Source organism: Cryptomeria japonica, chromosome 3, assembly GCF_030272615.1.
Source record: "Cryptomeria japonica chromosome 3, Sugi_1.0, whole genome shotgun sequence".
NCBI lineage: Eukaryota > Viridiplantae > Streptophyta > Pinopsida > Cupressales > Cupressaceae > Cryptomeria > Cryptomeria japonica.
In genome coordinates, this window is record NC_081407.1 from 318,255,371 (window position 1) to 318,277,948 (window position 22,578).

The window sequence follows — 22,578 nt, forward strand, 5'->3', positions numbered from 1 at the left end:
TAATTAAAAAAATAGAAATAAAATTATAAAGATTAAACAAATTTTGTAAAACAAATATATAATTTCTTATTTTAACAAATCATAAACATTATTTTCTTACCAATAACAAATATAAAAGTTAAATTCTATTGTATTATTGAAAATTGTTAAAAAAGTCTAATAAAACATACTCTACAATAAATGTTTATACAAATCAAAATTAATAAAAAGCATAGTCAACCATATATAAAACTAGATATGTCACTTGACAGGAACCAATATATCTATATTTTAAAAATATATGTAAAATATGCTGAGAGATATCTTATAATAGAAAATAATAATCTGCAAAGTCTGCCCTCTTGACATAAAAAAATAGATTTTTGTTTACGATATTTTGATGTCATTGTAGATGCCTCTCGACATAATAAATATTCATACAAATCAAAATTAAAAAGCATACTTAAGCATCATAAAACTAAACATTTCAATATTACCTTCAGGATATCCTAGAGGTGCTTGTTCAATCAGTTGTGAACTTGAGGGTGGGCAAATAGACATCCAAGGTATACAACCAATTTTTAAACTGATTTTTAAAAACATCTGAACGCAGTTGTTCCGATTTTCGAATCATACCGTTCCGAGTCGTCTTGGATAAATAATAAAGAATTGAGATCCTTTTTCAGAGAAGAAAGTCTCAGACCCAGTTGAATTGAACTGCAAAATCTGTTTCGCTATTGAGGAAGGGTCTGATGGGCACGATGATGGGAATCCGCAGTGCTGCAATTGCAGTGATTTTGTTTGTAGCAATGGAGTTTTGCGGGGCAACAGATACAAACGGGGTATTCAGTCCATGTGAAGACACAGTGGTGCAGAGGAAGGATGGGTTTACATTTGGTGTAGCCTTCGCGGGCAGTGGATCGTTTTACATGAACAATGTGGAGTTGTCGCCCTGTGATACGCGTTTGGCGTTGTCGTCCACGGCGTCTCAGGTGGCCGTGTTCAGGCCCCAGGTCGACCAGATTTCGCTCCTCACCATTAACACCACCAACGGCTTCTCACCGGTATTCCTTTTTTTTTCTTTCCATTTACTCAGATCTGCTCTCATAAATAGGTAAAAGAAAGAAAGAAAGATAGAAGTAAAGATTCTTAGCAATATTCTCTATCTTGTATTCTTTGCTAGAGGCGTTTTATTATGTTACAAACGAAGCATACATATCTTATTTCAATAGGATTTGAATTTGTGATCTCTCTTTCAAGAACACAAGTTTTCCACTATGACCTCTTTTTCAGGGGCACAAGTTCTCCATGCATCTAGGTCAACTCAGGTCGTTAAGGTCAATTCTAATCATATTCCAAATGATTTGGTCAAAAAGCTCAATTCTTGGTTTTCTAGGAATTTTTTTAGAATATCATCTCAGCTCATATTTCAGGGACTCAAAATGTCATGAAATTGATATATGGCCCCTCTTTCAAGTGAACATATTAAAGATTTAAGCCTAATGAAATCCGTGTGAAGTTGTAATGATAAGTTTGATATATGTGTAGATTTAATTGTGAAGGACTTTTCATGTTCCATCATCATGATCAAGCAGTTAGAAGAGAAAAGATGATAGATCGTGGAATATCATCCAAAATATAATAATGAAAAAATCTTAGATGGTTAAATCCATAAGCATATCAAATAAAAACAAATTACAAAATTAAATTTACTATTTTTATTATGAGATCTAAAAATCATATGCTATGAAATTGATTTTCACAAATTTCATATGATTGCTAATTTTTGTCCATTAAGAACATTTTCATCATCTTTATATTTTGAAAAAGTTAGTGATAAAAAAAGAGTTTTGTTTATTGAATTTATCACTCAAGAGTGTGAGACAATACCCTTTCCTCCTTCTTTAGAACCTATATACAACCTACCTACAAAATTTTATTTTATTTTTGGATAAAAAGGGCATATTCTCATAAGCCAAAATTTGTTTCCATATTCTATGTTCTACTTGCAACTATATTTCCTTTGGAAGCCCCTTAGAAATATTTAACTCCCTTGAGAACTTGCAAAGTTTGAGTGAATCAATCCATCCATCTTTAAATCCAATTACAAAATTGGCCCAATAAGTTTCCTAAGCCTTGAAAGTAAGCATCGACCCAAAAGTGAAGGAGACATAAAACTATCTAACCCAAACTAAAAAAATTGAAAAGGATTGAGTAATTGGATTAAAATCTAGAAACCAAGGTTTGGCCTATAATTTTTCCCTCTAGAAGTTAGGCCCTTTTCCTAAAATATAAGATCCATCCTTTATTGATTGATGCAACATTACTAAAAACACCTTATTGCTAGGAAAATTTTCAATCTTATATTTAATATTAGAGGGTCATGATTTCAAAATCCATGCATATATGTTAGTAAGATTGAGCCATACATTATTGAACTTACAAATCAAATCTTTTTTAGTGACCTTTTCCTATTCAAAAGCCATCACTTTTTCTAGATTTAAGATTGGGTGATTATCTATATGAAGTATAATATTTATACATTGCATCACTAACTTGCATCTTGACTAAAGCTATTGGATCAATATTACTTGCAAAATAGTTGTTTCCCCTTAGTTGGGCTTTGCTGATTTGCACTTTTAGTACCTCTATATCCATGAGGTGTGCCACTGACACCTTATCTATAGATCACACCCTTGTTAGATTCAAAATGTTTTTTGATGGATCAATATTTTAAGGTTAGAAGGGAAATGACTAGGGGTATTCATTTTGACAAGCTTCATGCTAAGTAAGCCCAAATGCTCATCTATGTACTTATTTTCATGAGAACCAAGTTACTTTCCATGTATACCACATGTTTGATTTATTCTCCTTGTTTTGATGCAAGTTAACATTGTAGGATTTTTATTTTGAGATTATAAGCTATACAACTTAAATATTATCCCACACTTATCAAAATGACTAATAATTTGGGGATGAATTCTCAAACAAGAAAAAAAATAGTCATAATCATACAACGAATCACTCTACTTTTGTGAAATGTCAAATCTCAATATTATCAACTTTGTAGATATATAACACAAGGGTTTGTGCTATCCAATTGGGCACTACCTATGGTATAGAAGAATATTCATGATCTAGGGTAACATGGTAGGGGTTAAGGATTGAGACGCATCAAATAAAAAATCAAATATGTATATAAGTGACTAAAGATTAAAGTCAAAATGAGAATCTTTTAGGATCTCTTGGTATTTGTCATCTTCACTAGTCGCTTGTTCTTGTTGACTTATCCTACCATCGCAGTTGTATTTATCCATTAAAAATAACTATTTTAACTTTAGTACATTGTTGATTAACCAAAAAATGCATGTATTGAATGAATAATCTACACATAGGTCTATTCTCTATCTGTGATGCTATGTTGGTGTAAGAATGTCCATCCTCATGATGCCTCTTCTTGATTAGGGATGAAACTTACACAAAGCACAAAGAATCAAACAATGCATTAGTTTACATGATATACACATTAAATCAACATCACACACAACACATATGCTTCAATAGATTAATACAAGACACCAATATCAACTTACAAATATATATCCAACTATCATAAAATGAAAAATAGATGCAAATGATAATCCATAATAACATAAAATACACCAAAAAATATAAGTACATTAAAATATTAATACATTTCCTTGTCAAATCAAAATTGTTACTAGTCAAAATTTTAAATATTTGAATAGTGAAAAATGGGGAGTCACATTTAATTTGATTATATTAATTTATTAGCGTAGATAGTTTTATAACGATGAAATTTGCATAACCATAACATTTTTCGTTTGGTTTTGTGTCCATTCCGGGTGAATGACTCAATACATTTAGATTCTCAATAAATGATCTACTCTTGTGTGAAGTTAAATTCATTTCCTTATATCATTATTCATCCATTTACATACTTACACAACGCCTTATCCATATACACCTATTCATGCATCCATTTCGACATAGTTGTTATCCACTTATATTTTACCTTTATCATCTCACAACACAATAATGTAGGTGAAAGATTAATCTTTCTCATGTGGATTTGACCCTTATTTTTAAAAAATATAAATTAAAATTTTGACCAATTGTCATCCATTAATTTCATACCTTGACAAAATAAACACATGCTTTCACGATTAATTACTACATTCCTATATTTAAAGGTATACAATTGTATTCATTTATTATCATTGAGATCATCAACAAATATCATTCCTTTATTTATTATCATTGAGATCATCAACAAATGTCATTCACATTAAAGGAGCATGCTATCTACGCTTCAATTGGAACACCTAAAAATAACCTAATTTTTCATCGCTTGTCTAGTGTATTTATATATCTAAAGTTTGCTATTTTTAAAATCATTGATATGGTCATAAAGCTTGTCTATTTTTGGAGGCGGACTTCTCATAACTTGTTCTCTACTTCTAACAACCCTCTAAAGGCATTTTTAGACATTGCCAATGTTCATAATAGAGTAGAAATTGGTGAATTGGGTGAAATAAGAAATGAAAGTCCACATTGTACCAAACTGAATTTAAAGTTGAAAAATAAGATTTGTACTTGTAAAAAATTGACAAAATATTTTAATTGTAAGACATCAATTAATCAATTATAATCCTAAAACATCTAAGTTTCAATAGATTTATTAAATTATTCATTTTTAAATCTAAACTAAATATATCAATCATTCTTTAACATTTATTTTTTAATAAAATTAATTATTAATTGTTATTTCCACACCTAGCATTAATTTAATTTATGTATATCATCTTTGGATGTTTAGTAATATAGTAAAAACACTTGGTTGGTAAGACGACCATCAAGATTCAAATCTTCGTTGGACCACTATATTTTAAGTCTTTTGTCTTTGTTAAACTGACCCAGTGAAAAGTAATCCTTTGTAAATGGTCTCTCTAATTAAAACCGAACTAAAAACCAAAATTTCTCCAATTAAAAAAAAAAAATCTATATACATAGATTTGTTTAGGCCAGATTTACAAATCTAAGTAAAAAATTTAAGATTATGGTTTATGTAAAAGGTGTTTCGTTCTTCTACAATGTCACCGAAGCCTACAATTGAAAAAAGAACGCGGCGAACTGGAGTGTAAGCACCCGGAAGTGGAACCCACAAGTTAGTTCCTAATTATTTTTAAAAACTTTTAAAAGAAAATATACAACTGTGCTCAGCCCCCTTGCTCGCTCACTATGCTTGCTTACGAAGGAGCATCAAATCAGTGCTGGAAAAACAATTTCTAAAAACAATTTCTAAATCATACTTTCCCTGGAAAAACAATTTCTAAAAACAATTTCTAAATCGTACTTTCCAAATTTAAAACCCTTTTCCAGAGAAGAAAGTTTCAACAGTTCAATTGAGCTCCAGATTTGTGGCACGATGGGCAAGAGAATGGGGATTCATGCTGTTGCAATTGCAATTGTTTGTGTGTTAATGATAGAATTTGTCATGGCAGATGATAACAATAGGGTATTCAGTCCATGCTCAGACACACTGGTGCAGAAGAAGGATGGATTTACGTTTGGTCTAGCCTTTGCGACCAGGGAATCGTTTTTCTCGAACAATGTGGAGCTGTCGCCCTGTGATAAGCGTTTGGCGTTGTCGTCCAAGTCGTCTCAGGCGGCCGTGTTTAGGCCCAAGGTTGACCAGATTTCGCTTCTCACCATCAACACCACGAGCGGCTCCTTCTCCCCGGTATTTTTCGTTTTTCTTTTCGTTAGATCAGATCTGCTCTCATTAATGGGTATTCGTAGCCCGTATGATTTTGCTAGAAACCCCAAATCTTAGTTTTCTGAGAAAATTCTTAAAGGCTTTGTGTGCTCAGATTCTTAGGAACCGAAAACAATGTCAGTAGAATTGAGTCACTCTTGGTGCGCAATAGGCGTTTTACTCATTCTCCCGGCAAGTTAATGCAGGTTAAGATTGTAGGATTTTGATTATAAGATTCCAAGACGTAGAGCTTAATTACTAACCTGCACTTATTATAATGACCTAGCTAACTAGGGAGAAATTCTCCAGCAGGGAATTGTGATAGCGTGAGGATTGGTCCAAATAACTAGAGAAATCATAGGTCAAATCTCAATATTCTGACTCTTGCAGATGCAGCAAGAGGGTTTGGAGTATCCAATTGGGCATTGCCTGGGCTATACTGGAATATGATGTAGGGCAGCATGGTAACGTTAAGGATTGAAACTCATCGCTTAGAAAATTTCGTCTTATTGTCATCTTCGTTAGTTTGTTGACTAATCTTATTTTCATGGTTATATATAAACATTTTAAAAAGGATTGACTTTGGTGCATTATTGCACTTGTTGAGAAGCTCCACTTGTTTTATTTCCAAGTAAAATAATGATCTCCTGGCAAATGTGTTCCAAGGAAGAGCCAAAGGTGAGGTCTAAACACATTAAGAGGGGCTTGAAATGCACAAGGAGTAAAACAAATCGCTCATCTCTGGAACCGTCAATAGATAAGATGTATTATGCATCTTTGAATAGAAGGAATTATATATATCAGGTTGAATGTGTTATTTTTAGTACTTTCAGATTGGATAAAACTCAGAAAATTAGAATTAGGTTAATTAATTTATGGTTTTCCAGACTTTAAGCATAATGAAGGAAATGAAATGCTAAAGACAATGCACAGTTACCCTGGGAAAACCTCCTAGGAGGAAAAACCCAGCCAAAGGATCCTCAGATCTGATTTATGATTTAGAATTCAATTGAGCATTACACACTTATCTGGAGTTGCAGCCACTATGAGGAAAGAATAGTTAGTTTACAGTTCTCCTTATCTGATCACAATCCTTTAATGGAGTCTTTGATATTTTGATGATGATATGCAGTCTCTAAAGGAGTTCGCTGCCCTCAATTTGAAGTCTGCTGCCAATTGATCAAGTTCGCACTCTCCTATTTTGGATCTGCTGCTACATATGAGTTTCGCTGTTCGCTGTTTGGGATCTACTGTCATCCTTATGAAGTTCGCTGCCACCAAATAGAAGATTTGATATTGCTAAATGCATAAGTATGAGATTCACTTTTCACCGAAGATTATTTCATCAACTTGAAGAACTTGATTGTGCTAATGAGAGGAAAGTGTTGCATTTATAGGAGACATATGTTTCCCAAACATGTCGGCCTCCTTTATATTTTAATCCATATTACTTATTGATTTCCCTTTTAATTTACTTTGATAGGGTCGGCCCTATCAAGGAGGCGAGTTTAGTTTGAGTGTGGCGTGCAATCCTTAGTGCTGTGAGGTAATAGGTCTAGCTCTATATTAAGGGGGCGGATTCCAATGTTGCCCAAGGCAATTGGAATCCGCCAGCCCTAATTACAACCAACAGATTGAAAGTGCCTATTATGTTACTGTTATTCTTATATTACTTCAAGTTTGGGAAAGAAATAAATTGCATTTCAAATGAGAAAGGTGTCGGAAGACAATATAATGATGCTGTATATTGCAATTCAATTTTCATTTGGCAGTTGACTATAAATAACCAACTCCCAGGGGACTTTTCGTGCACACCCAGCCCCCTAAAAAGTGAAATTTCTGAGGCTGCGACATTTTTGGATACTTGGGAATGGGGATGGAGCATCTCCCCAGCTCCCCCCTACTGCCACCTGTAGGGGTGGAAGCGACCTGAAACATCCATGTAGAAGCAGGGGATGCCTTGGGTGCACCTCCCTTTGCAGGGAACACGGGAGGGTCTCTCTGATGTCCCTGGGGCAGGTTGGGGATGCCTGGATGTCCCTCAACTGTACTGGAGATACCGGAGATTCCTCATGCCTGCCAAAGTATTACTATGTCATGATACCAATTTTGATTTTTTTAAAAGCTTTGAACAAACAAACAACATGATGACATGTACAAATGGTTGATCTTGGAAGAAAGAAGAAATATTTACATGGTATTGGAGGTAAGATAGACTGTTAAAACAGCTGATATTATTTTTGTTTACTTAGATGAACATTTTCTTATCTTAAATTTAGTGAGTTGGGGATCAAAAATGTCTTAATTTGTATATCGCAGATGCCTTGGGCTTGCTAGAGAGCAGAGGAAGTGGTGTGGGTGGGGTGGTGGTGGATTCTATCAAGTTTTCATAAATGTTTGTGAGTTTCTGCTGAGTGCTGTATGGAGTTTCTAAAAATAGAGAAGAAATTAAATAAAAAGATACAAGAATATAATTATTCTTGTTTTCATCTTCACAGCCTGCATCATATACACTGGTCAGATTCCCTAGCATTATTGTTATTTCTCTGAAGAATGAAGATTTTGATCAGAAAAAGTGAGGTTTTGGTGTTGCAGAAAACATAGGAATCGTAGGAAAGACTAATATTTATAATAACATAATATGTTTATTATTAATTAGATTATTTTATAAATATATATTTTCTGATTGGTAATTTAGGAATTTTTAGTCTGGCCCAAGCTGGAGAGGCCACAAACCAGGGGCCTCATCCGCCAAGTGAATCAATTTATCCATTAAGGACCAACACAACCAGTGAATCCACTTTTAATTCTATTTTACTGAATCAGCACATATAGACTTCAATTCTGAGTAGAAAACATCAAAGAATCATATTCTGGTCCAAAACGATTGTTGATTTGACGAGTGTACATGCATATTCTACCAGAAACATTTCTGATTTTATCCTGTTGGACCTGACCAATTCCAGTGTTTATGTGGCATTTTTGGAGCAAACCTTGAGTGATTCCAGCAATGCATGCATTTTCTGAAAGTTTCTTTTCAACTTGTGGACTGAGAAGAACCTTAAATGGCATCATTTTTCGGTTATAAACTTATATCATGAATTTTAGCTACTGCAGGAGGGAAGAAAAATTTCAGATGATGGCAGACGAGATTTATTTGAATGCAACTTTGTGAGTTTTATTCTGCTAGACCTTATTCCTGTCACATTTGAAAAATGTGGGCATTGGATACAACTGGATTGTGTGGAAGTTGATTTCCACTAATAAAAATGAAGATAGAGAGGCTGAACTCTATCTACTTTTTAGTCAGGACTCAAAAACAAGCATTTTTCCCTCTCCTTTTAGTCAGGTGATTAAAATCCCTTGCTGCTGCATTTGTCATACCATTCTTACTTTGCTATCCGATCCAGCATTGTTTCCCCACGGAACAAATAGAGTGATTGCTTGTCGACAATATCAATATAAGGTGAACAATGAAGTGACCACATCAATAATGAAAATCTCATGGGCAGTGAGCTCCACACTATAAAATAATATCACTAAATTATTTATCAATTCTAATTTCTGTAGTTATTGGTTGCTAATAGAAATCTATTAGTTATTTGCAAATATCTATTGATAGTTTAATAACTATTGATAGTATTTACATTTAATTTTTTTTTATATCTATAGTATTTAATAACTTTTTCGAATATAGTTAAAGAAATAAACACTATCAATATCAATATATAATTTTTTATACATATATAGTTAAAGAAATAAAAAATATAGTCCAAGAGTCAGCACTTGGAATTCGACCTCAGATGTCGCTTTGGGGATTTGAACTTGGCTCTCCACAATGAGATCCCAATGCTTTCATCGATTGAGTAACCCTTTTGAATAATGAATATATATATCAATAATATTAAAAGTTAATATAGATCTCCTTGACAGCTGAACCATGTGCTCTTATCATACTTAGGATGGAGTTCACAGGATTAGATTAATCTTTTTTTAGCTAATAAATGTGATCTTTCCTTTTTCTTAAGAATTAGTAATGATGACTAAATCTGACAGGTTAGCATTCATTTAGAGTATAATTAGGGCATACATTAGACTTAGGTTTTTCTTCTTTAGCGAATCATTATATTCTACAATGATAATATTTGAGCTCAATTTGAAGATGTTAGTCTTCCTATAATTTCTTGGTCTAACATTTTGCACAAGATTATGAATGCGCTATAATTCCAACTTTTTGGCATAAATGCATTCTCTGCCCAGGTTTGAGTTTATTGTTTCCCTTTCTCTATTGCAACCTTCTATTGGCCATGAAGTTTGACTTTTACCTTGATACCACTCTATTCGAGTAGGTCTCCTCCCTTCCATCAAAACCTTTTGTGAGACATCAAGGTTGACTCCTATCTTTGGTTGTGCCTCATAAAGAATGGATTCTTTGCAAACTTGTCACTTGCAGGGTTTTCAAAATAGTAGTGTTGATGTGGCTTTAAACACACCACTAGTGAAAGTGGAATTCTAAGCACACTCTGCTCGAAAGAAGATTATTTAATCTTCCCAAGGCCTTGATATAGTTTACAAGCGGTTGTTCCTGGATTGATTGAGCATGCAAAATGTTATGTTTGTTACAAGGGCTACAATGTTCTGATTAACTAACCATTATCCTAGTTTACCAATGCTTTGAGTTCTCTTGAAAGACTATTATTTTCTATAACAGTGAGAAGGTTAAAATTACATTGAATAGAAAATCCATTCTATCAATACTAATCTACAAATAGCCTAAAAAAATATCAAAAGTTTAGAGGGTTAGGAGAAAGAATTTTGTTCCTCAGAGAATTGTAAACTATCCTTCCACATATATTTATGCATTGACTGAAAAGATGATAAACATGTATTGACGTGGACACCACAATGAAATGAAGTTCTGTAATGTCCCCACTTTGAAATATAATTTAATAATAAATAATGATAATAAAATTAAAATACAAAAAAATAAAAATAAAAATTAAAACAAAATATAAAATAATATAATGAAAATTTTATTGAAGTTAATGAATGGTCAAAAGGCATGAAATGATAAGTTGTTACTCCTCCAAATGTGATGTATAAAAGGGAGAAGAGAACTCATTTGAAAGGGGGGATAATTGGGAATGAGAAGTGCAAATCTGATTTAAACAAGAAATGAAGAGTTGCACTCTTTCAAAGGGTGCAAATGTTGAAAGGGTGTGTCTCTTGCCAAAGGACATCCATAATGAAGAGGTGTGACCTCTCCCTCACATTGAGAGATATAAAGGAAAGGAAACAAAAGCATCCAGTGACATCACCATTGATCAGATCAGATCAGAACTGTTACTAAGTTACAGGCAGTAATATCCTTGTTCTTGGTGGTATGCATGGGGATGTGCTTAATATACATGTTTAATATATGAAGCCTGATAAAGTTCTTATGCAGAATTTAATAGTAATATTAATGTAGACTGCAATATGTATGACAGTCATAATATACATCCACAGTACAAAGTGATATTGCCATACCTTTGTCCTAGGTCATAAATCTATTCTAATCCTTCTATTCCCCAAGGGAGATGGGTGCTGCTAGGGAAGGGCAGAGTAAAACCACTTCAATAGAAAGGCCCAAGGGTGAAAGGACTCCTCTTGAAATCTGGGCTGCAGGCCTCAAGGGTGAATGGACTGAGTTCTGGTAATCTGGGCTACATTAAGGAGGTGGTGTCAAGCGCCCTAGGCAGCCAAGCCCTCTTCTGGGAATGGGGTCAGACTGGTTTGGGTTTAGGCATGGTTTTAATGGCATCATAAGTTATATTACAAAGAATTAGTTAGTTATGCTCATTAATAGTGATAAAAGGTAGTAACATAGATGTTGCTTTTGGAATTGACAGTGTATAAATAGGGGACATTACAAGTTCATTGCAAAAAGATAAGTTCAAATTTTCAATTAGACAAAGAATAATGTATTCTACTAAATGATCACAGATGTGTGTACAATTCAATTATAATAGATTAACTTTCTTTTCTTGATCAGAAATCAAACAGTAAATCGATCTCATTTACTCGCAATACCATGCCAATGAATAATATCCATCAAAATTACAAGGTTACTTGGGGATGTGTACTTGGGCTAAAATTTACTGTCCCTGTACAAGGGACATTTTGGTGACGCGAGGATGGCTAGGGGATGTTCCCCCCATCCCCCAAAATTGCAATTTCCCTAGAAATGTTCTGGAAAACACTGGAGATGGGTGCTGCAACAGATTTGGGCAGCAAACACAACTCAATTTCACAAACACCCGGAACTTGGTAATGCATATGAAAGGGATTATAGGTCTACAACACTGGATTTTTCACTGATATGTGGGGCAAACATGTCTGAATCACTGCCAAAAGCACTTCAAAATAATGAACAGCAGCTTGTTAATAAATTTCACAAACACTCTGAACTTGGTAGTGCACAAAAAAGTGGTTGCAGGTCTGCAACATTGGACTTTTCACTGATATGAAGGGTAAACAGGTCTGGATCATAGCGAAAAGCACTCAGAAATATGAACAACAGCTTGGTGATCAATTTCACAAACACGCAGAACTTGGTAGTGCATAAAGAAGTGGTTGCAGTTCATAATAGTTATAGAATACTATCATAATATCCTCCAACCAGAAATAAACAATGAACTCCTCGCAAACAAATGCTGGAATGATCAATGTCAAGTCTGGATTTCCTTGTGTAAAGCTCAAACTTAATTGCAGGTCAAAACAGCTACAAATTTCATCAAACACCTTCCCAAAACATCAAAGGACACCTCCCAAAATTATCTAGCAGTAACATACACCACTAGCACCACCAAACAGCAACAAAGGGGTCAAGAAATGCAGGGAATCATACCCAGCAGATCTGGTGAATAGGTATAACCTGTACTGGACCATACTTTTCAGGCTGGAAACCACTCATACTCCTTCAAACTCACATGCTTGGGCTGGAAATGAACATCAATGGGAACGGCTTGTGTAGACTAATCAATAACATCAATATTAGTGGTCAAACAAGGGCATCAATTGAACACAAATGTTATAAGTTAAGGGTATATAATGTATATATACATGCTTTATCCATCTTTATCCATGTTTTCATATGAATATAATGTATATATGCATGTTTTCATATGACTATTTAAAACTTTCGTATATTTTTTAAATTTTTCCTATATTTTATATAGCTGTCCCCAAAATTGGCAAAAATATTGCTGTCCTGGAAATGCGTCTCACTGTCTCTTGCTGTCCCTATCCCGGGAACTCAGGGTGACATAAAAATAGATATCAATTCAGCAATTCAAGTAAGAAAACATGTGAACAAAGGTCGGATTAAACTTGCAAGATGCTATTATTGCATAATCTCGTAGTTTCTTGATAAAAAATAATAGTATAATAAAGGGTTTTTGTATGAGATTTTCATGGTGCCTAAAATAAATCTTCTAAAACTAATTATATAAACTTTTTAACCGTAGCCTGTTTCTGATATAGCCAGAATTAATGGTAGAAATTCAAGACTAAATCTGATAATTATCCGGTTTTTCTTTGAATTCTGCATGTCATTTCCTTAATTTAATTAATTGACAATTAATTAAGTAAACTAACTAATGTCTTATAACATAACTTCTCAAAACTATACCTAAACTTAAACTATTCCGGCCCCTTTTCCCCCAGAAGAGGGCTTGGCTGCCTAGGGCGCTTGACACCAACTCTTAAGGTTAACCCAGATTACCAAACTCAGTCCATTCACCCATGGGGCCTGCAGTCCAGATTTCAGGAGGAGTCTTTAACCCTTGGGGCTTCCTATCGGATAGATTTACTCCGCCCCTCCCTAGCAGCACCCATCTCCCTTGGGGAATAGAAGGTATAGAACTGGTTGTGATTTAGGACAGTTTAAGAACATATTATTGATGTCTTTGATATTTCATAATTATCAATCTGAATTGTCTTATTTGTTTATCTTATTTATATTATTGTCACTTCAATGTAAGCATTGTTCATATACCACAGATTTAATATATTTAATAGTACCAGTGTTCCTTGATATATATATATATATATATATATATTTGATGGATTCAGCATCACTGGTAATATATATGTATATATACATTTATATTAATATATATTTATATAGTTTTATTTATTTTTTTAGATATTATTTATATATATATTAATGTAGAACAAATATCAGATAATGTTATAATTATAAGTAGTATATTATTATCTATATTTATTTATATCATTATTAAATTCTACATAATAACATTATCGGGCTTCATATATTAGGCATACATATTGAGCATACCTCCCCACGCATACCATCCAGAACAAGGATGTTACTGCCTGTAACTTCATAACCGTTCTGATCTGATCTGTTCCTTTTATATATATAGCACTCATATCCCTTCATCGAAAGGTCACATCTTTATATTAATTTTTATGAATATACTGAACTGATTTCACCAAGTTAATAAATCTTAACTTATTTACTAATTCTGTTGTTATATCATAGTATAGCAATTTCAATTGTTTTAGATGTGAATGACCTTTTTAATATAGTCGTATCCTTTCTTTAAGGAATCGCAACACATGTCTGAAGTAAATCGCATCAATTCACAAACATATCTCTTCATGGAGTCATTTTGTAACTAGTCTTTTCAAAATATGTTTTTCATATTTCTGTCCATATGTGACTTACGTGTTTACTGGCTTGTCCAAATATGAGTTCTATTGGCCATGGTATCTTTGGAACTGGTCAACATACCTTTGTCGGTTAGCAAGAGGAAATATTTGAATATCCTTTACACAATGCTTAATAATATTATCATATTTATTTCTAGTTTTGATGTTGTATATATATTATAGTTTCTGCAATCTGATAATATAATATTTTATAATATTATATTATTATATTATTGATGCTGAGTGTATTTACTGTATTTATTTACTGTTATTGTCATTCTGAGACTATACTCTTTTCTGTTGTCTGTATATATATTCGCTGCCATAACAGATTGAGATCATGTAGTGTTGTCTCTTTATATACTGCCGACTGTAGAATATGTATAGCTAAGTCTTCAAAGAGCATATGTATTCTGTATTGTAGAATATATATATATATATAGTATTTATTCATTAGTTTTCTTCATATTTGCTGCTATGAGTAGGTGCCAATTCTTTGACATCAATAACAATTTCTCTACAGTTGTCATATATTATAGGCTTATTCACTACTCCTTATTCACTGAGGTATGTCTATCGATAATGGCATTTGGTCAAAGTCTCTAGTTTCAAAGAGGGGACATGACATTTAGTTCAATCGGTTAAATAATTAGGTTTTCATTGTGGAGACTTGAGTTCAAATTCCCAGAGTGATATCTTGTATGAGATTCTAAGGGATGACTGATGGCTTCCATAGTTGGCTTCTAGTGTTGATGACAGAGAATGATTACCAAGATATTCAATATTCGATGTTAACAAAGGAGCGAATGTCTCTTTAAATAAGAGTTAAAATTGATTTATTTGATAAGCATAAGATTGACAACTAAGTAAAGCAGATGACAACTAAGAAAAGCATATGACAACTAAAAGAATAAAAAATACTCCTAAAGCCTATCCTAACAACTTACTTGACCATTATAACTAAGTAATTATTACAATAATTGTCTATTTGTTGACTACACCAAAAATATTTTAAAAATTGAAATAATCTATTGGTCAAAAAGCGTAGAAGGTTGACTCCTGCTTAGAATGTTATGCGACACAAGCCTCTAGCGGAGACCCTCCTTGGTTGGATTGCTGATCAACCAATCTTTTTCTGCCTCTTCACATGACCAAGTTTACCGTAATAATGACATTTGACATTCAGATTCTTTGAAGTGTCTTCATTCTATGCTTGACCTTTCTCGCAAGGCCAATTGCTTTTGCCTTTGTCCTTGGTTGCAAAGGCTTGTTCCACACTCGATGAGTCATAGCTGCTGCCATGTTCCACACTCGATGAGTCATAGCTGCTGCCAAATTGCTTCCATTTGTCCTGCTGTAAGAGTTTGTTCAATATGTCATTGAAATTCAAGTCAACATTGGTACATGTGATGTTGAGTGTTTCTATGAACCACTGATAAGACTGGTATAAGCTTTTCAACAGTATAATCTTCAAGTCTTATTCTTCCACGGTGTGACCAATCTCAGCTAATTGATCGTGAATGTCTTTGATCTTCATCAAATGATCTTGCAAAGACACCTTCTTGTCCATCATGATCGAGAACAATATATTCTTCAGGAACAATGCCCTGCCTTTATCTGATGTCTTGTGTGAATCTTGCAGGCGTGTCCAAATCCTTTGTAGAAGATTTACCTCAAAGGAAATTTTAGAAGCATTTCCTTTGTGATGGATAACATAATGAGCATAATTGCTTCGTGATTATGCTCATCGTATTTGTCCTGGTATTTACTACAATTGTTGGCTGGGTGTCAATACCAAGGACTACTTGATTGAGGCACCTATAAATATTTTGAGGTATTGTAATATTTCCCAGTGAACTTATGGCTGCCTTCCAACTTGATGTTGGTCAATGAAGCCATCCTTCCCATACTCCAAAAACACAGAAAATGAAAAACCCATTAATTTGAAAAGAAGACTTAAAAAATTCATAGGAAAAAATTTGCCAAAACTAAACAGCTAATTATTGAAAAAAATCTGCAATAAAAATTACTGAAAATAATGCAGAAATTTCTGAACATCCACGTTTTTTGAAAAAAAAAGGGTAAAATAAAATGATTGAAAACACCACTATTTTCTAGAAATGTTTTTTGAAATAGGATTTAATAATAAATAATAATAATAAAATTAAGTATAAAAGAATAAAAAGTAAAATAAAAATAAAAATATAGAAGAATAAAATCAAAATTTAATAAGTTTAATGAATGGTTAGAAGGCATGAAATGAAAAGTTGTGACTCCCTCAAACATGAGATATAAAAGGGAGAAGAGAACCTCATTTGAAAGGGGATATGGAGGAAGAAAGAAAGAATGGAGCGTGTGAAACAAGGATTGATGGAAGTAGAAAGGAATGGGCAGAAATAATGAAGGGTTGTAACCCTTTCAAAGGGTGGTAACAGTGAAAGGTTGTTACTCAATGGGCAGAAATTGTGAAGGGTTGTACTCTTTCAAAGGATTGGTAATTGTGAAAGGTTGGTGTCCCTTGCAAAGGGAAAACATAATGAAGAGGTGTGACTCTCCCTCACATTGGAAGATATAAAGGGAAGAAGGTTTCATTTGAGGAGGATGTCCGAGAGAGATCAATTTGGGAAATAATTAATTACTCTCAAAGGGCAGCAATGGAGGGTGGTGGTTCAAGTCTTATGAAAGTTGGTCACCCTTTCACCAATGAAGTATAAATGAGACCATTCCAATCATTCAAGGATTGCTTATTAATCATCACTCGTGAACCCACAAAAGCAATCATCAATTATCAAACCAAGCAAGCAATCAATCAGCAAACCACTCTATCAAATCAGCATAAATTTCAACCAAACCAACATTCATTACATCATCACTCATCAACCATCTAATCAACAATCTCTTAATCATCACTCACCAACACCTCAAATCATACAATCAAAGGAATTCATTCAATCGAACCAAATCAGATCTTATATGTATAATCTGCATTCAGTAAACAACAGACCTGTGATCTAGCAGGTGATTGGTATGCAATGTGGTTGAATATATTGTCTAATATATAATCTCTCATATATCTTTGAGCCAGTTATTAATGGGATTTGCTAATTTATTTATATAACTATAATTAGTAAATTAATCTATTTATTTCCCTACAATCAATCATATATTGATTAGAAGGAAACATGTTAGGGAGAGGCAGCAGACCGATTCCCACAATGTAAGCACACCAGCCCATGTTGTATGGGTGGGAGTTCCTGCCACTTGTGGGCCAAGGGTCGAATTGTCTTGGTTGGATGTTCTGTGCCCTTGGGCTTAGTTGTGGCAAACTGTTTTTTGGCGCCCTATCATGCTCTCCCCTCCAATCCCTACTATGGTTGGTTGTTTGAAGTGGAAACTATAGAATGGATCCAAATAGGAGATATTGTCTATTATTTCTCAAATGTTAATTGCTTATTTACTTTTAAAAGTTCACTATTTATTAGATGTTTTAATTATAGAATACTATTTGTAAACAAATTATGCTGTTGGAATTGTTACTTTGGGCAAAAATCAGGTATACCCCAATAGGGGTCATTACAAAAATAGATTAAAACTCTAGGTGTCTGATAAAGTACCACAATTTTATTCAGTAATCTTCACAACAATTCTGAAAAAATTAGAAACTTGCCTAAAACCATAAACATTGTTGGAAAGATGCAGAAAATCACAATTTTTGCTGGAAAAATCATCAAAAAATTCCATCAAATAGTTTGCAAACTAGTTGTATTTTGCTGGAATGATAGAAAAACCCTCGATTTTCTTTTTCATGCCGTCATAGATGAGAACAAAACCATTCATGAGCAAGAAAAATAGTGAAAAATGACACTTCTTTTTGAAAAAATTGTCCAAAAATTTGAGCAACAGAGTTGCCCACAATTTTATGCAAAAAATTGTGCAATTTTTTTGGAAGAAACTTGGTGTGATTTCTTGAAAAAAATCCACATGAATCAACAATGAACAAACAGAAAAATGCTGACAATATTCCTCCATATTAAACCCATGATTTTTAGAGAAAAAAATTCTTGCAATTTTAATCCAGAAAAACCCATGAATTTGTAACTGAAAAAACCCACAAATTTTTGTTAAAATATGGGTTGAAAAATCTTCAGGAAAAGCATTTGAATTTCAGGTAAAATAATCCCATGAATCTGTTAAAAATCCACCGAACATTTCTTACAAACTTATCAAAAAAATTTGATTTGCCAAAACTTTAGAATGAATGCCCATGAATTTATTGAAAAATCTGCCAAAATGTCAAGAAAGAAATCTGATATTTTTCGTTGGTAGGTCCATATGGCACCGTACAAATGTGTACAAGCCCTTTTGATAAATTCTCTGTAATCGATCCCGAGGTTCCTTCAAAATTGGGGCTCTAATACGATATTATGAAAAGTAATGACAGAGAGAATGATTACCAAGATATTCGATATTTGATGTTAATAAAGGAGCATAAGTCTACTTAAATAAAAGTTACAAACAATTTATCCGACTGAGTGATATACCTATATCCCATCATTATGTTGGCTCTCAATTTCAATCACTTGGAAGATGGTAGATCTAATTGTAGGGAGCTGGCACTATGACTTATGTGTTGCTGGTAACAATTTTGGGACTGTGCTTTGCTAATAACCTGGAACTGCACCTTCTTGTTTGTCCTGCTTCCTAGTAGTGGTCACCCTAAAGTGAATGGATGATGGTGTATATCACTCAGTCGGATAAATTGTTTGTAACTTTTATTTAAGTAGACTTATGCTCCTTTATTAACATTGAAATTTCAGCTCTGTTGTATGATTGAGACTCCTTTGCAGACATAACACAAGGTTCGAATTCGAATTCGACAGCCATGAAATTCGGATGAAATTTGACAAGGGAAAAATTCGAAAAAAAATTCGGATAAAATTCGCCTTCTATAATTTTGTTTATCTTTAAATATATGTATACTTCTAATAAATTATCAGAATAGCGACCCTTGTTGGAGAAAATCCGAGGGCGACCCAGCAGTTGCAGATACCCATGACCCAATAGATACAAAGTATATACAAAGAATACCCACGACCAGCTGAGTTGTGTTTAGAGGCGGATAGCAGTGCTTTATAGAGGAAATTCGATTAAATTCGATTAAATTCGAACTTCATCCATGAAAATTGCCGCATCGTGTGACTTAGGACATAAGGTGACAAGTGTTATTTTGAAATAAATTTCTATTTAACTGTAGATGTGAATTATAGAACTAAAAGGTGATTTCGAAATAATCTTGTTTGTTCAAATTTCTTTTCATTAAGGAGGACTAAGTAAATTGTATACGTTGTAGAGGTGATTGTGTGTAACCTAACAGCTAAGGATCATTACAGTGGTATTAGAGTAGGCAGTCTTGTCAGCTTGTTGGGTTGATTTTGTGTATGCAGCTGAATCAAGGAGACCAAACTCCCAATTTCTTTTAAACAAATCAGCGAACCAAACTAGCAAACTGGAACTGGAACCTGTACCAGGTTCAGCAATCTTTACAGTCCTGTTAAGGCCAATTGACAAAGTTTTACATTAAATATTTTACAAAGAAATATTTTTGCAAGTGAAAGGCCATTCATTGTAGAAACTCGTTTCTTTGCAAATTTTAGCTGCTCATGGCACTCATCTTTTCATCAAAGGTGTAAGTTTTAAATTCAATTTCTTTTTTTTTCTTAGATCTTGATTGCCTTAACTGTCTTGTTTATGTATTATTTTAATTTTACTCTTATTGAATTTTGTCTGTGGAATCTTTATTTGAATATTTGTATGTAGAGTCTGTGGCCTTGATAACCTCTGATTGCTCTCAGGACACTTGCCGTAGGCACTTATAACGCTACTGTCCCAGTGTTTTATCTGCTTTATTATAATCTTGGGAAATTTCTTGTATTGCCATGCCAAAATACCTTCTAGTATGCCTTTTCTTGACCGGCAAGAAGATATGGAATAGATGGCTTATTACATTTTGTTCTACATTACATTCATGTTTTTATTGTTGTGTATATTCCATTAATAACAATAATCAAAATCTATTCAGATGACCATTCCTTTTCCAAAATCTCTGTAGGAAACAATTCATTTTACAAAAACTGAAGTTTTGTTATTCATGCTTATGTATGCTTAATCTTTCTCAAGTACAATAATTTGATCTATTGTGATTGGAGATGCAGGAACAATATGGGTATATGGTAGCGTTTGCTGGACATAAATATGCAGCAAGGTCTATTCCACGTTTTGTTGCAGACTCAAATATTATAATTACAAGCTTCACATTGGTATGTAAACTTATCTATCACAGCCGGATGTTGTAATTTTGTTTTAAGGGAAACTTCAACATCTCTGGAATTTCCTTTTATCAGGCACTTGAGTTCAACAAAGGGAGACTGCAAAATTTATACTGGAAATCAGACAACTGTGATTCTTGCAGTGGAAATTCATCACTTGTCTGTTATAAGAACCAAGCTTGTGCAATTAGACTTTCTACTTGCAAAAGCAAGGGAGGTTCAGTTGATTGCAGTCTTGGTATACAAGTAGCTTTTTCAGGCACAGATAAGCATGATGCAGTGTTGAATTCCTGGTATGAAGTAAGCAATTTGAGGCAATATTCTTTGTATGGTTTGTATTCAAATCTGAAAGGTTCCCTTACAAGTCAGTTCAGCAGTTTCTTCTAAGTTTTTTCAAGGCAATATTTTTTGTATACTTTGTATCTAAATCTTGTAAAGTTCCCTTACAAGTTCAGGACAAGTTCTACTAAGATTTTAAAAGCTGCCGATGACTCTCTATTCATTGTTGAAAACAAATTAAAGAAGTTCTAAATGCTTTGTCCAACTGGAACAAGCTATTTATTGTTCATTCAAATGTGCCTATAGATGACTAGCTAATCATTGGAGATGTACAACATTCTATTCACACGTCCTTTAATTATCGAGTTTCAATGTTTGTTATGCTTCATTGGTTTGGTTTTTCATTGATATAATTTGCAACACCAAAAGCCATTATTATGGAGTTAAACAAAGGACCTAACTGTACACAACTTGCAGGTCTATTTAGTTATATATATGTTGTTTAGATAGACTGTTTTGTGCTCATTCTAGGTCTGGCTAATATCCCTAGGAAGAGTAATAATGCATTGGTCCTCAATGATATCATTGTGCTTTGTTCCGAGATTCTTTAGCTTACTGCGGCTCTCAGCTAGTGTAAAATAATAGCTTATCTGTTTATACATGTTATATGTTGTTTCCAACTTGAATCGGTTGTATTTTCAAAGAACTTTTCAATTTTTTTCTTGAAGCCCTAATCTGGATGAATCAATAATTCCTCAAAAAGAATTATGCCTTTAAGGATTGAATTTGCTGCTTGATCCTATATGCTACTTTGTCTGATGTGTTTTACATTAGCTTTACCTTTTGCAAGGATTTCACTAACAAGGTTGACCCTTAAAAATGGTTTCTCAGAGGGGAGTTACTCGGTTAACAATTCAAATTTATTTCATCAAAACTTGAACGGATCATTAGAACGATCAATAGATTACATTTATCATGCATTTTTGAATAAAAGAATCATATTTGTCTGATTGAAATTAACTACTGTATTCCCTGTTATTTTTTTTCTGATAAGTCTTGGGTTTTGGATAAAAACAACATTTGAAATGAGAGGAATCATATGATATTGTATATTGCACTTTATTTACATCTAGCGATTGACTACAGACGGCACACATTCTAGACAGCTGAATTATAGGCTCTATTGTTGGGTAACTTAAACCCAAAACAGGTAAAAGAGCAAATGGAAACAATTTACACAACATAGTTTAGTAGGTTGACCCCTAAAACATGAAAAAAATGAGGAAGGGTATCTAGAAAACAAATCTTTCAAATTAGTTACAACCAAAGACATTATAGATCACTAAAGGTATCATAGGTTGGAGCTAACAATGTACACCACAGAATAAATAGTAATTAGGCTAATAGCGGCGTTCAAAACTATTTAAAACAGTGCTAATCCAGCAAGATTTTTTTTAAGCTTTAAATTTTAGTACTATCGAGTTTAAACCAAATTTT

The 22,578-nt window shown here is 33.5% G+C and overlaps 1 protein-coding gene across 2 annotated transcripts; it reads left to right on the top strand.

Moving 5' to 3' along the window:
- The first annotated feature begins 687 nt into the window (after positions 1 to 687).
- Positions 688 to 21,469, top strand: LOC131035953 (uncharacterized). 2 transcript variants are annotated; one of them, XM_059218276.1, is made up of 3 exons: positions 688 to 1,043; positions 20,689 to 20,793; positions 20,878 to 21,469. In XM_059218276.1, exons 1-3 carry the CDS (start codon positions 732 to 734, stop codon positions 21,187 to 21,189), a joined length of 729 nt encoding a protein of 242 aa, XP_059074259.1. In that variant the 5' UTR covers positions 688 to 731; the 3' UTR covers positions 21,190 to 21,469. The 2 variants fall into 2 exon arrangements, with proteins under 2 accessions (XP_059074259.1, XP_057823724.2); XM_057967741.2 differs by lacking the exon at positions 688 to 1,043 and adding an exon at positions 5,234 to 5,743.
- Positions 21,470 to 22,578: the final 1,109 nt, after the last annotated feature.

Coding starts and splice junctions, on each gene's coding strand:
- LOC131035953 (XM_057967741.2), top strand. CDS start 5,429: ATGGGCAAGAGAATGGGGATTCATGCTGTTGCAATTGCAATTGTTTGT. Junction 5,744..20,688: donor CGAGCGGCTCCTTCTCCCCG/GTATTTTTCGTT, acceptor TTGGAGATGCAG/GAACAATATGGGTATATGGT. Junction 20,794..20,877: donor TAATTACAAGCTTCACATTG/GTATGTAAACTT, acceptor TCCTTTTATCAG/GCACTTGAGTTCAACAAAGG.